Source organism: Myotis yumanensis, unplaced genomic scaffold, assembly GCF_028538775.1.
Source record: "Myotis yumanensis isolate MYYU_CA2020_CCGP unplaced genomic scaffold, mMyoYum1.0.hap1 SCAF_6, whole genome shotgun sequence".
Classification (NCBI taxonomy): Eukaryota; Metazoa; Chordata; class Mammalia; order Chiroptera; family Vespertilionidae; genus Myotis; species Myotis yumanensis.
The window spans coordinates 90602146-90617707 of NW_027223757.1; the positions used below are offsets into that span (position 1 = coordinate 90602146).

Sequence of the window (15562 nt, forward strand, 5' to 3'; positions counted from 1 at the left end):
TCTAAATGTACAATGTCAGAGTTTAATACTTTCTACCTACCGTATTTTTTTGCAAGCCATAAAAATTGTGCTAGGGCTTTTAAGTGATTGAAAATTTGGGTAACTCCAAGATTGACTGTATTGCAATTTCTCCATTAGCCACATTATACCCATAATTTATTAACCTTTTTACAGAAACCCTTCTAACTTAAGACTGTGGAAGTTGTATACTGCCCAAAAGGCCATATAAATGCCCATTTATAACAGCAGTGTAATTAGTGACACACCATATTACTTCCATGACTTTTTAGCTATCTTGCTTTGTTCCTAACAGGAACTATATTTAGGCTATGAGGAAATGCCAAGACAATAAGGCCCAGAGCTTCCAGCAGATCAGGTAATCTTAAATGTCTTCTGTAACAAGGCTCATACTGAACTTTAGTGATACCAATTCTCCCTTGTGACACACAGACTCTCCCCCCTGATATTTGCATGAAAGGCTAAGGACCAAGGGAAATTACTGTTTAGGACCTAATCTTACAAGATATCCTCATAGAGCGCTGGCCGGTGTGGGTCATTGGTTGAGCATTATTCTGCCCATTTGAATCCTGGTCAAGGAACATGTCCAGGTTTTTGGGCTCCATAGGTGGACAATTGATAGTTGTTTCTCTCTCCCTTCCACTCTAAAAATCAATTAAAATTCTCTTACAGTATATGTGTATAGCCTTATAGATTCAACTCAATGCAATGACTTCTGTCATATTAAAGTCAGGATAATCCAAAACTGTCATAAAATAGCACATTTAAGGAAACTAAGCCACAAGACTGTTGCATTATGGTTTAATCTAATTGCACAAAATTTAGAAATTACAGCTCCTCTATTTCTAAGAGGAAGGTTATGCATGCCTCCGTATTCAAGTCTGCACTGTTACATTTGAACCATATAGTGAATTTTACATTATAATGGATCAATTTAGAATTCCCATGCAACACCTCAAATCATGTAAAATAAAATGGAAGCAATTTTTAAAGCTTTGTGGAAAGTTCTCATGCTAATGCTAAAAGCCTTTTTAGTGATTGGGGCAACTTTGGGTTATAATGTACTAGGTTGCTAACCTTTAAAATGTTGGTCACTGAGTAAGTCCAAAGAAAAAACTCAAGAACGATCACTTAAGTGACAACCAAAAATTCCCTTCACTTCAAAAGCCTCAATTTTGTTTCTTATAAGATTTGTGTAACCAACTGCTTTCCATGGGACAAGAACTGTGGTAATAGTGGGTTTGACTATTACAGTTATGCTATTATTTATTAATTCAAAAGCACTTTACAAGAAAATATAAGTATGGCTTCCAATAGGAATGTTATACCTGAACTTGATACCAAGCTCACACATTTTAGTTTTGCAAGGAAAAACAGGCTTTCAGGTTAAACAACAATTTGTAACCAAAACTTTAATCCCAAGGATTCTCACAAAACATATTACAAATGACAGCATGAAAAAAAATTTTGCACAGTAACTCAAAGTTCAGCTCTACAATGTACCCTTAAACTGGCAGGAAACTGGTATTTTGAACAGTCTCAAATTTCCAAGTGAAGAATGTTACCAATAGCCACGTATTCATATATAGCAATCACTTAAGAAATTTATGACCGAAGCAAAGGTAAACTAACTTTCTTAAAACTTTAACTTAGATTCTACACTAACTGGACATCTGCCCAGTGTTGGATTTTTTTAAACCTCTAATCTAATTTAAGAGTGCAGCTTTAATTTTTAGCTGCTGGCTTGGTTCACAGCAGCTTTTGAAGACTGCCTGTCCAACTACAGCTGCATATTAGGTCACAGCTATGGAAAGTCTTAAATCCAAATTTTGCCAGTTTTGTTTCCACAATATTCAACATCACACGTTAGCTGGGCAGAAGTTAAGAGGTTTATTATCAGTCTACTCAAGACTGAAGTTCAAAGCAAATTCAATTTTGCTTAAGGGAACATTGTAAAGTAACAATTCTTGATATTACATGCCTCATATGATCCATTTCAAACCATAGAGAATTACATCTTTGTGTGTCACTGTTCCAAGACAAACAAATGTGAACAGCTACAACATCTTAAAAATGCACCAAGCTTATGAAGTCTCAAACAAAACTTGAATTTTCTGTACATACTCCTGTCAAATGAAGTTATTTCCTGTACACCACTCATCTTGCAAACTGGTCTTCTATTTCCTTTCATTTGACCTAGATCGGCTAAAAAAAAACAAAAGCAGAAAAACAGGTTCCATCTGTAACTTGGTGACAGTGACAAAACATCAAAAAATTTTTATGGTAGAAAATTATAAAATTATATAAAAATGGCTTAGTTAGAACTATTTGTGGTTTTAGTATGTTACACATACGAGGTCTTAACTAGCTCATCATTAAAGATCTTACCTCCGAGACCTAGAGAAGGATCGAGACGGCTTATGATTTCTCTCCCGAGACAGTGATCTCTCTCTTCTCCTATCTCTGGAAAGGGACCTACAGAGGCCAAAGAAAAATGAGACCATTCAGGACTATAAACAATAAATATTTCCAATAAGTCTTTGAAAACAAAGAGTTAATTCTACTAAGTTAATACTGGTTCCATGTAACACTTTATCCATTACTAAGAATTCATTACAAGATCCATTACCATTAACCAAGTCATTTAGAAAACAGCATATGAATAGCAAACAACACTGCCATTTCTGAGACTGTGGCCGAAAAAGTCATTTACCTGCTCCGGCTACGGGAGAAGCTTCTCCGTCTTGGAGATCTAAAAGCAGAAACAAGAAAGTTAGGCTAACTGTCAACTAGTATGTATGGCGTGAGGCATTTCCCAACTTTTCAATCTCACTGTTGGGCCCAGTGAATGTGCCGAAGAACTGGCACCCATCGTCCAAAAAAAAAAAAAAGAAAAGAAAAAAAAAGGCACAGAAGGATTAAGGAACCAAAAGCTCAAGTGAAAAGCAGGTATTCCAACCATGGACTCACTTTAACAAAGAATGCTTCACAGCAGATCTGTCCAATGCAAAACTTCATGTCAAACTAACTTCACTACCCAAAACACCACACCAAAATGTAGTCCCACAAGTAGTTCCAAAAACAGTACCATAAACCAGTATTTGGAACCCATGCAAACCTATAAGTCCATGACAAGACTTAGGTACCAGGTGGATAGTGTAATTGTGAAAACGCGCTAGGTGTAAATATTGATGCCATTAAGTGCTACATTAGAACTGCATTTGTGATCGTCACATTTAAGGGTGTGTTTAGACTTATCAAAATTACCTTAGCTCTTGGCCCACTTCACCCCCAAAATTTTAAAATTTTGAAAACTGTTAGTAAAACCATTTAAAGGTGATAGGAGTCAAATTTTTGCTAGAAAGGAAAGCTAAATCTGTTAGTCATTAAAATTTTTAGTTTGGCATCTCACACATGCAAATAAGTTTCACTTGAAGGTCTAGTTACATTATGAGTTCCCTATCACCCTTAAAAGTTTTATTCAAGCAATATATATGTACATTACCATTCAATTATGCACAGCCAGCCTTTGATCCAGAAAAAAAGAATTACTTTAAGCCGCTTACTCCTTATTTTAACCAGCAGTAAACTGTATAAGCAGGAAAAACTTACTAGTTTTGGGTTTCAACAAGCTAGAAATGGTGAGGTGAGGCTGCCGGACTGACGGCCAGGAAGAATTTGCTGAAAAGGTTTTGCCAGATGTTGCGTTGGATTTAGTTGGTTGGCGAAGGGGGTGTTGTGGATTTTTCCTGCTTTTTTGTTAGCCGAAGGCTGCTGCTGTAGTTGTTGTGAAGACATTTGGTAAATAAACAGCTGAGCTGATTGGCCAGGAATGTGTGGGCGGTCGAGGTGGCTGCTGCCGATTTGGTTAAGGTTGGAGAGAAGGCTGAGAGAAAACAGCATGCTCGGGAACCAAAGGGCGGTGCAACCTGACGACTGGCCATGCCTGGGTCATGTGAAACGACACCAGCCAAGCTGAATGGGGCGCGCTGGTCACATGACGCTGAAAGGGCTAGTTGACTGGCTAATGCAGACTCAGAGGGTGGTGAGAAGAGACATGATGGTGACTCTGTAACGGGGTTCATTTTTATTAATAGATGGACCAAAAAGCACAAAAAAAAATGAAAAAAACAAGCCATCAGTACAACCATCTATTAGCTAACAAATACTCTATTATGATGGGCAACAGTGTGTTGTTTTTCAAAACAGCAAAAGGGGCAAGATTTTGAACTCCTATCTCCTAGGACTTCACTCACCTTTAAGAGGTAAATTCAGTCCTTCAGAAACTATTTTGGAGATTTGAGGAGATGTGGACTTAGCATCCAGACACCACTGCCTGGTCCAAGAATGATGCCATTGTCAATTATAAAAAAACTGATCTCTCTCCTATTTGGGTATGAAGAATAGATGACTGGGATTACTTTTATAGCCCCCTTTATTGGTCAGTGACTTAAGTTAGTTTCAGAAAGATTTCTATTTTACCAGTTGTAACATTAAAACAGCTGCCTGATTGATAAATATTACAATCGTGCTAATAGAAAACACATTTTTTGGTGAAGAGCTAGAGTTGAATGTAATGTTTGTCATTATGGAGTCAAGAAATGGAAAAAGGCCTAAATTGAAGTATAAGGGAAGACTTGGAAAGATGCAACTAGAAGATGAACTAGAAGATAGATCCAAGATAGAAGTTACTGACTACCAACATGAACCTAAAGACAAAAGCCAACACTCAGCACAACTCACATACCCCAAACTACACCCAGCAAATGCTTCATAAAAACCTCCGGTTCTTCACAATACATTTAAAACCCACCAACAAACTTTGAGAGAAGTACCTGCTCCTATTACCTACTCCATTACACCAATACCTCTAGTCACGCTCTCTCTCAAGTACCTGCGGCGAGGTGGAGGACTCCTTCGCCGATAATCATCTCGAGGGCGACGACCCCAAGAGGGAGGCGGGCCTCGATTTCGACTTCTCTTTTCACCATTCGACAGTTCCACTCTTACTCGGCAGCCACATAGTGTTCTAGGGAGAAAAAAGCATTATTACATTTAAAGCAGCCAAACTGACTTTCTAAAAGATGTTCCAAAGAGCACTTCTAGTTAAGAACACATCTGAATGCCTGCAGAGTCCTTAATGCCAAAACAGGTTTCAGTTCCCTGATTTTCTTAAAGAAAACTAACTTCCCTACATTTTATTGTTTTGTTAAGAGTCAGTCTGATCACTGGGCTCAATGTTAATTTGTTAGCAGTTGTAATTTAAGTGTGAAAAAACACGCAGACTAATCTTTACAGAACTAGTTCATCTACATCCTGTGTGACTTCTTCCTTTGTGGTCCCATCACTTGTTTACGCATCTTACACTATACAGTGGGGCCTTGACTTACTAGTGTCCCGGCTAATGAGCTTTTTAAGATACCAGCTGTCTCTCGGCCCATTTTTTGCATTGAGTTGATAGAGTAATTTGAGTTAACAAGCTCCTTAACGAGCTGGGTCTCAGAACGAATTAAACTTGTAAGTCAAGGCCCCACTGTATTTGCTGGTCTCTCTACTCCACCCGTCCATGTAAACAGCAATAAATAGGACATTTGGCCATTTTATTTTACATCACCCTTCTCCCTCAATTATCACACAATAGTTGACATAAAAAATTCCAAAAGCCATTATATTTAGATTAAGCCACAGTGACTGGGAAGAGGTGCAACCCTGGAAATATGTTCTGCAATCTGCTCGGATAAACAAGCTTTTATACAGACAACCCTCCAAACATTTTAGGATTGAAATCCAATGGTTCAAAATGCCAAGTAGAAGGGGCAACACCTGCTCGCTATTAAGACGCGGTATTAGCACCAGCTGCGGAACTGCTATACAAGCCAGACTTCCTAAAGGCAGCACTCCAAACAGTGAAAGAGAACAGTGCAATACACCCCACGTAAGCACCATCCAGCTACAATGATCAATACAGGGCCATTCTTAAAGAAAATGTGATTCCACAGCTGTTTTAGAACAGTTGACACTGAAGAGAATTTAGATTAAAATGTTTTGACCATTTTTTGGATGTAGCTGTCCACCCATCAAGAATTGACCATTAAACCTAATTATTTTCCTCAATGACCAACTGACTAAAAAGAATCCTCCTATATATCTCCACTAAAACTGTTCGGTCCTTTTTTTTTTATTGTAAAAAAGGTGTACACAAATTTCCAGTAACATCCATTTCAGATAACCAAGAAGCCCCTCAGAACCATTATTCTAGAGATTTTTAAACATTAAAAACTTGAGCGACATTATGATTAAATTACCTTCCGTCTAGCTCTCGGACAGCATCGGCTGCATCTCGGGGATCTTCAAACTCCACGAAAGCAAAGCCGGGAGGGTTTCTAGCAACCCACACACTCCTGAGTGGCCCATAATAGCCAAAAGCCCGTTCCAGCTCAGTCTTGTTACCGTTGTTCCCAAGATTTCCCACATAAACCTTACAATCCAATGGACAGGAATCACGATGCATTTCTATAAAAATAAAAAACAAAACCAAAATATGGAAGATTTAACCAAATAATCTACATACACAGTGAGAAACAGACCCTTAGGAAAGACTGCCAGAATACTAAAAACCTAATTAAAACTACGACCCTCAAAACACCCGTTTCTCCGTTAAATGAGACTGAAGGGCATACATCCCGATCCCGTCTATTATGAAATGTCCGAGGCAGGTGAACGCAGAGCCAGGCTCTCGGGAGTGAGCCGCACGTTAGGGGCTGGGGCTGAGCCACTGGAGCCGCGCCCCCAACACCCCAGGCGGGTTTCAATGGCTGCAAAGAGCGGCCTCTCAACACTCGGTGTAAGGACCATTCTCACCCCCGGTCCTTCCCCCGCTCGGCTTAATCCGATTAAAAAACCAGCCCAGACACATCCTATTGGCGTGACCCCGCCCTCTGCCCGGGAGGTGAGACCAAACCACGGCTGCAGACTGATTTAAAAAAAACCTCCCTGTGACCAGCTTCAGGCCTACGGGCTACCGGGACGCAGCTACAAAAACAAATGCTGCCCACAGAAGATGGGTTTAAAAAAAAAAAAAAAAAAAAAAAGGCTGGGTTCAAGGAGTAAAAAGTGGAGTCGAATTAAAATTACATGAAAATGTGAGTACAGAAACCACTTCCGGTCTTTTTATGAATTAATTCCTTATTATTCAAACTATTACAAGATGTCCCCTTTTTTGCCTCCATTGGCCCCTTCCAGCCCGCCCAGGCCACAATCCCAGCCTTGACATAGCCCAGGGACAAAAACCCTGGGAGCTTCAGAAAACGTGGGGCGGAAAAAAAAAGGCGCCATAAATTGAAAGGCCGCGCGGCCTGGCGTACGACTCGGTACCAGGTCCGCCGCTGCCTCGATCCTCGGGCAACCTCACTCCCCGGCGCATCCCCCCACAAAGGTCCACGAACCCCTTCCCTCCAGGCCGGGGCCCGCCCGGTGGGCTGCCAGCCCGCCGCCGCCCGCGCCGCACGTCACAAAATGGCGGCGGCGGCCCTTTGTCTCCATCTGGCGCCGCCATGGGGCCCGGCCCCACCTCGGCCCTGTTACGTCCCACTTCCCCCTTCCCTTCTTCGGACCCGGCCTCTTACCGAGATCTGGAGTGAGAAACGCGGAGGCTGAACTTCACACACCCTCGGACGGCTCCTCGGCTCCCCTCCGCCCGGCTCCACAGGTCCCCGCACCACCCCGGCGTCCACGAAATGGCGGACCACCGCCTTCCCCTCGCCCTTATTTATACGCCATGCTGGGGTCATGTGATTGGACAGGCTCGCCCAATGAGCGGCCGAGGAGGCCGTGACGCAGCGGCTGCGAACGCGACGAGCCGCGCGGTGGCTGGGAGCGCGCTCGGGCCGCGCCGCGGGGTCTGGGGGCGCCCGGCCTCCGCGCGCCTGGCGCTCCCCCGGGGCTCCTCCTCCGTGTCCCCATCTTTCCCGTCCCCCCTTCTCCCCAGATGGCCGGCGCTGTTCACACAGCGGCCGCCACCCCCCTGAGCTGATGGAGCCGCTGGCTCCTGATAGGATTGAGGTCTCGGATGAATCCAACACCCGATCCCCGCCCGCGGCGGGGCTGGAACCGAGACCCGGGCGCTTACAGGCGCGCTTCCGAGTGGCTCCAAGGTCACGGAGGGGTGACCGGGCTGCCGCCGGCTTGTGGCCGCCAGGTCCTGCGCTCACGGGAAAGCCGGCCCGGCAGTCCGCCGCTCCGCGGTTTTCCCGCCTCCGGCCGCAGCGGCGGGATTGGGCCGGGCCGGCGGCGGCGTCCTCGCCTGCGGGCGCTCGCGAGGTGTAATAGCAACGCGCCGGCCCCGGAGACCGGCCGGCCACCGGGAAACTGTAGCTTCGGCGGATCACGATAAACGGGAGCTCCCAGGACGACTGAGTTCCATCCTAAGCCCCCAGCAGATGCCAGGAGGGCGCCTCCGCTCTTCCTCCGGCAGAAGCGGTGGGGGCTCCGTGGGCCCCTCGCCCTTCCGGTTCCCGCTCCCGCGAGGAAGACGGAGCCGCAGGATGACACACGGTTGGGAGGGGAAGGCCGCGACCCCCCTCCCGCTCCGGAACCGCGCGCTCGGCCTGGGAGTCCGGTTCCCTCTACCCGCCTGCAGGGGCGTCTCACTTACCTATTGCTAAGCTGTTTTTAAATATGCTCTCGGGAAAACAAAACAAAAATAACCTGTATTTTAAGTCATTCGCTGAAAGATCCGCTCGTTACTTTCCTGTCTTATCTCTCCCAGGTGTTTTCCTTGGGAGCCTTATCTCTGATTGTGGCCCGAAAAGGACTTCCCATTGTGGGGAGGGGAAAACAAAGAAGATGGACTCGCTCTGAGCCTTGGTTTTCTCGGGTGTGAAACGGGGGTGCCATAGCGAGGGGAGAAGGGGGCTGGGAGCTCCAGGGCTGAGCAGGCCCCGTGCTGGCCTCGCCTGGGAGGGGGTCCTGGCAAGCCCTGCGTCTCTCCCGCTGACTTCCCTTCCATCCTCTAAGTGTCTCTCTCCCCTGGCTCCCTTCGGTTTGCCTCACTTGCTCCTCTCCGCCGTGTAAGCTTTTCTCTCTTAATGTTTCTTCTGCCAGAGCAAAGTCAGATGGTCCTGGATGCGGACCCCAGCCCCACGGCTGCTCACTGCTCCAGTGTCTTCCCGCAGCCGGTGTGGCTCAGTGGTCGACCTGTGACCGAGGAGGTCAGGGCTGGATTCCCAGGCAGGGCAACATGTCCGGGTTTCGGGCTCAGTCCCTAGGGTGGGGTAGGCAGCCAATCATTAATTCTCTCTCATCGTTGATGTTTCTATCTGTCTGTCCCTCTCCCTTACACTCTGAAATCAGTAAAAATATATTTTAAAAAATAAAGTGTCTTGAAAAGAATCCCTTAACCCATCTCAGAATTAATTTCCGCCTCCCTTCCACTCTCAAAAAAAAAATCAATGGGAAAAATATCCGTGGCTGAGGATTTACAAAACAACAACAAAAATGCTCTTTTAATAAATTTTTTTTGCCTTTATTGTTGATAGAAAATGCTGCCTCTTTTTAAATATCCCTTTCACACCTCAGTATGCCATCCTTTCCCACCATTTTCCCTGTTTTTGTTGGTGTGTGTAATGCTAGCCAGTCTAGCATGCGTCTCAATGGGACACTCCTACTTGCTGTATTCATGAGTACATGTTGAACCGCCTCTGGCTATCCACACACGCTTTCCATCTTCTGCTGACTGCAGCTAAATGAAGTATCCATTTAAATTCTGGAATATTTTAATGTTGCTTTGATTTTCTTTGGCCACCAACCATTCTTGTCTGAACCCTAGAAAACCTGATGCTTTAAGAAAGACCAATCAGAAATTCTTGGTAGGGACAGGGAATGGAGCTATGTATTGTAGTGAATATCTCTTGATCTTTCTTGGGGGAACTACCTTTCTCACAAGTAGACCCTGTTATTGATTCCAGTGTGGTTGGGCCCTACAACCCACTTTTTCATGGGGAGGGGAATGGCCACCACTGGTTAAGTCATTCCAGTTCATAGCCCCCTACCCTCACCCCCATTAGAAATGATGAATAATCCGATCAGTGACTAATTCCAGCATTGCTGCCAGGGCAGCCATCCCTTTCTCCTCCATCTCCACCCCCCCCCCCTCCCCCGCCTTCCCCACTGGAAGAAGCAGCCTGCGATAGACCCAACCTAAAGGCAGAGCGACCTGAGAGATGGCAATGAGGAGCCCTGGGCCTCTGGTTGTAGAAGCCCTGGGCCCAGTTCCGCTTTTGGAATTCCCAGTTATTTGAACGTGCAAGCTCTCTACCTCTTCCCCCAAATGCCTAAGCCACTTTGACTTTATTTCCCCGCCCCCGGCACTTGCACACAGAAAGATTCCAAACACAGAAATTACTCTGACACACTCCTCACTACCTCAGGTTGAGAACCGTGGCATCAAGTAATCTTCCAATTCTAAAAAATTCATCCGTTACCAATAAGCTAAATACTTTTTTTTTTTAATTTAAGGAAAAAAAAGTTACTGATGGCCAGGCATGAATACCTATGTATAAGAATTAATACTTTAAATACTGTAGTTGACTTCAAGGAAAATCTAATAAGAGCTTAGACCATAACAATAGTTCATTCCCTACTTGGTTCAATGTCCTGGAAACAGATAGCACAGTCAATACAGGGTTATTTATAGAAGTATGGCAGGGTTAAGGAAACCCACAAGTGAAGGCAGGACTCCCAGAGGCAGCTCTGAGGCCCACTAGGGCAAGAATGATCAGAGTTACCAGAACCAGGCAAGTGCTGTAGCAATGAAGAGAGGCCACTATGGCCTTAACTAGAGGTACTGCAGCACCCCAGATGTGGGCTTTTGCTTTGTTTTCTTGAAGGGATCATGGTCAGAGTTGGAAGAACTGGACTACATACTAAAAACATATATGTTTTTCTTGATTTCAGGCAGAGGGAGAGAGAGAGAGAAACATCAAGGCCTGGGGGATTGAGCCAAAAACCTGGCCCTGACCGGCAATCAAACCGGTAATCTCTTGGTGCATAGGAAATGCCCAACCAAGTGAGCCACACCGGCCAGGCAGTCCCATCTTTTAATGGTACCTTCTGTAGCCCAAAGCCATCTGGAGACCTGAGGGCAAGACACCTGGGTGATGCAACCCTAGAAGTCAGCTTCCCAGGGCACAGAGCAGAGAAGATGGGGGAAAGATAATCAAGAGCTATGCTGTCTCATACAGCAACCATTAGGCATGTGTCACTATTTCGGTCCGAACTGAGATGTGCTGCAAATGTAACATATATGCTGGATTTCAAACAGTATACAAAGAAAAAAATGTACAATATCTCATAAATTTTTGTATTCATTACATGTAGAGAGGATAACATGTTTTACATATTGGGTTAAAAACTATATTATTAAAATTAACTTCATCTATGTCTTTTCTATTTTTTTACCTGTGGCTATTAGAACACTTAAAATTATATGTGTGGCTTGCATTATATTTCTATTGGGCAGTGTTAATCTACCAGGACAAATGGGAAATAACCGCATACAATTACAACAAATAATCATTTAAAATCTAATTTTAGCCCTGGCTGGTGTGGCTCCAAAGAGTCTCAGATTTGGTTTGATTCCTGGTCAGGGCACATGCCCAGGTTGCAGGTTCAATGCTAGGTTGGGGTGTGTGCGGGAGGCAACCAATCAATATTTCTCATTTCTCTCTCTCTCCCTTTTTCTCCCTCTCCCACCCCCCTACTCTAAGATCAATTTAAAAAATACTCATTTTAGCCATATTGTTTCACTTATATGTTGAAACTAAAAACAACAACAAAAGAACAAGCAAAATAAAAACAGACTCATAGAAACAGGGATGGTTACCAGAAGGAAGCTGTTGTGAGGGGATGGGTGAAAAGGTGAAGAGGAATAAACTCAATAATATTGTGATAAGTTTGCATGGTGACACATGATTACTAGAATTTGTGGAGTGATCACATTGTAAATAAGTTATTAAAATGTTGAATCACTGTATTGTATACCTGAAACTAATATAATGAATATAATATTGTATACAAACTAATAATATTTTAAAAACCAACAGAACTTTAGTAAAATAAATTCTCAGGAGAAAATAAATAAAGTTCCATATACTGGAAGACTATGTGAAAATAGTGTTTCTGCAAATTACATAGTGTTAAGCTTTTAAAAAATATTTTTGATATTTTGAGGTATCACCCTTCTATGTATTTTTATATGATTCCTTGAAACAGTTTTTTGGATCGTATTACATAGTTAACATTTATTCATTCAAGAAGTATTTTTAGGTACCCTCTATTTCCAAACACTGAGATGGATTTAGAGGAGAAAGTAGTAAGCCAAACAGAGCCTCAGAGATCTACGTTTCAATATGGAAGAAAAGTAGAGAAAAAAAATCACACAGGTAGTTGTGAAATTATTTATGGTTGGTGAGGGAAAAGGTGCCCTAAGAACATATCATAGGAGAGATTGGCCTGATTATATGAATCAAAGAAGGCTTCCCAGAGGAAGTGGTGATTGAGCAAAAGCAGGAGATAATAGGCAAAGTTTGTGAGTGGAGTGAGGGAATGTTCCTGGAAGAGGGTACAGAATGTATAAAGTTCCTGTAGTAAGTTAAAGGGATTAAAAAAATAAACCAGTGTGGCTAAGCACAAAAGTGAGGGCGAGACTTAAAATTTTATTAATAATATGTAAAATGTTCATTTTACACATATATTTATTTATATATCAACAACTACTTACCAAGTGCCTACTAAATGCTTTCAATAAAGCAAAGATGAACCTGGCTGGTATGGCTCAGTGATTGATCATTGACCTATGAACCAGGAAGTCATGGTTCGATTCTTGGTCAGGACACATGCCTGGGTTTAGGCCTCAATCCCCAGTAGAGGGCGTGCAGGATTCTCTCTCATTGATGTTTCTATCTCTTCCCTCTCCTTTCTCCTCTGAAATCAATAAATATATATACATTTTAAAAGCAAAGATGAATCAATCACAGTCATTGTCAATAAACATTAATTGAGTATTTATTATTTCTTTCTGGAAAGCTCAGAGAGATGCTATAATTGTATGTTAGAAGTATGGAGAAACCAAGTTGGCGGCATAGGTAAACACCGGAGTTTGCTGCCTCGCACAACCACTTCAAAAATACAACTAAAAGACGGAACAGACATCACCTAGACCCACAGGAAGGCTGGCTGATGGGAAATTCTTCAACTAGAAGGAAAGAGAACAGCATACCGAGACTCAGAGGAGGCGCAGTGTGGAAAATACAAAGGTGCGGAGGTGCGCGAGGAGCAGGCTGGTGGCTGAGGGTGCGGTTGTCGTTTTCAATTGGGAGGGAGTCTCAGACTCTGAGCTCCAGTTCTTGGCGAGTCTCTAGGGACCCAGACTCAAACCAGAGAAGCGGGACTGTCTGGCATCGGTCAGAACGTGAGGGCAGCTTTCTCTCCGAGGTTTGCAGCAGTTGCTGGGGTTCTGAGAAGCAGAGCCTCTGGGAACGGGACTGAGAGCAGCCATAACTGCTCCCTCTGCCCGCCCTGTTGAGCCCGTGCGACCCGCCCCGCCCAAGCCCTGCGCAGAGCCATTTGCCGGATAGCCTCAGGCAAAGGCTAGATTAGCACCTCTCCAGAGGACAGAAGTTTTCCCACTGCAGACACAGCTGATTCTCACAGCCAGTCGGCCTGGAGGTCAAATCCCTCTAGTATTAACTACAACAACAAGGCTTAACTACAACAAGACTGCGCACAAAGACCACTAGGGGGTGCACCAAGAAAGCGTAAAAAATGCGGAGACAAAGAAACAGGACAAAACTATCAAGGGAGGATATTGAGTTCAGAACCACACTTTTAAGGTCTCTCAAGAACTGTCTAGAAGCCGCCGATAAACTTATTGAGATCTACAAGAAATCTAATGAGACCCTCGATGTTGTGATAAAGAACCAACTAGAAATTAAGCATACACGGACTGAAATAAAGAATATTATATAGACTCCCAACAGCAGACCAGAGGAGCGCAAGAATTAAGCCAAAGATTTGAAATGTGAAGAAGCAAAAAACACCCAACTGGAAAAGCAAAATGAAATAAGAATCTGAAAATACGAAGATAGTGTAAGGAGTGTCTGGGACAGCTTCAAGCGTACAAGCATCAGAATTATAGGGGTGCCAGAAGATGAGAGACAGCAAGATATTGAAAACCTATTTGAAGAAATAATGACAGAAAACTTCCCCTTCCTGGTGAAAGAAATAGATTTACAAGTCCAGGAAGCACAGAGAACCCCAAACAAAAGGAATCCAAAGAGGACCACATCAAGACACATCATAATTAAAATGCCAAGAGCAAAAGACAAAGAGAGAATCTTAAAAGCAGCAAGAGAAAGAAACTCAGTTACCTACAAGGGAATACCCATACGACTGTCAGCTGATTTCTCAACAAAAACTTTGCAGGCCAGAAGGGAGTGGCAAGAAATATTCAAAGTGATGAATGCTAAGAACCTACAACCAAGATTACTTTATCCAGCAAAGCTATCATTCAGAATTGAAGGTCAGATAAAGAGCTTCACAGATAAGGAAAAGCTAAAGGAGTTCATCACCACCAAACCAGTATTATATGAAATGCTGAAAGGTATCCTTTAAGAAGAGGAAGAAGAAGAAAAAGGTAAAGATACAAATTATGGCCCTAACCAGTTTGGCTCAGTGGCTAGAGCGTCGGCCTGTGGACTCAAGGGTCCCAGGTTCGATTCCAGTCGGGGGCATGTACCTTGGTTGCGGGCACATCCCAAATAGGGGGTGTGCAGGAGGCAGCTGATCGATGTTTCTCTCTCATTAATGCTTCTAACTCTCTATCCCTCTCCCTTTCTCTCTGTGAAAAATCAATAAAATATATTAGAAAAAAAAAGATACAAATTATGAACAACAAATATGCATCTATCAACAAGTGAATCTAAGAATCAAGTGAATAAATAATCTGATGAACAGAATGAACTGTTGATTATAATAGAATCAGGGACGCCCTAACCGGTTTGGCTCAGTGGATAGAGCGTCAGCCTGCGGACTCAAGGGTCCCAGGTTCGATTCCGGTCAAGGGCATGTACCTTGGTTGCGGGCACATCCCCAGTAGGGAGTGTGCAGGAGGCAGCTGATCGATGTTTCTCTCTCATCGATGTTTCTAACTCAACTAACCCTCTCCCTTCCTCTCTGTAAAAAATCAATAAAATATATTAAAAAAAAAAAAAAAAAGAATCAGGGACATAGAAAGGGAATGGACTGACTATTCTGGGGGGGGGGGGGGGGAAGGGTGTGGGAGATGCGGGAAGAGACTGGACAAAAATCGTGCACCTATGGATGAGGACAGTGGGTGGGGAGTGAGGGCGGAGGGTAGGGTGAGAACTGGAAGGAAGGGAGTTATGGGGGGGGAAAAAAGAGGAACAAATGTAATAATCTGAACAATAAAGATTTAATTTTAAAAAAAAGAAGTATGTGTACCAAGGAGACTTTCTTCCTCCTCCAA

General features: G+C 43.6%; 1 protein-coding gene across 1 annotated transcript; it reads right to left on the reverse strand.

The window, feature by feature from the left end:
- Positions 1-803: 803 nt before the first annotated feature.
- SRSF3 (serine and arginine rich splicing factor 3) lies at positions 804-7766 on the reverse strand. Its single transcript, XM_070418680.1, has 6 exons — positions 7644-7766; positions 6324-6531; positions 4913-5047; positions 2732-2770; positions 2407-2493; positions 804-2223 (listed from the first exon to the last, which is right to left on the reverse strand). The coding sequence occupies exons 2-6, from the start codon at positions 6527-6529 to the stop codon at positions 2196-2198; spliced, it is 495 nt and encodes a 164-aa protein (XP_070274781.1). The 5' UTR covers positions 6530-6531; positions 7644-7766; the 3' UTR covers positions 804-2195.
- Between the last annotated feature and the right edge of the window lie 7796 nt (positions 7767-15562).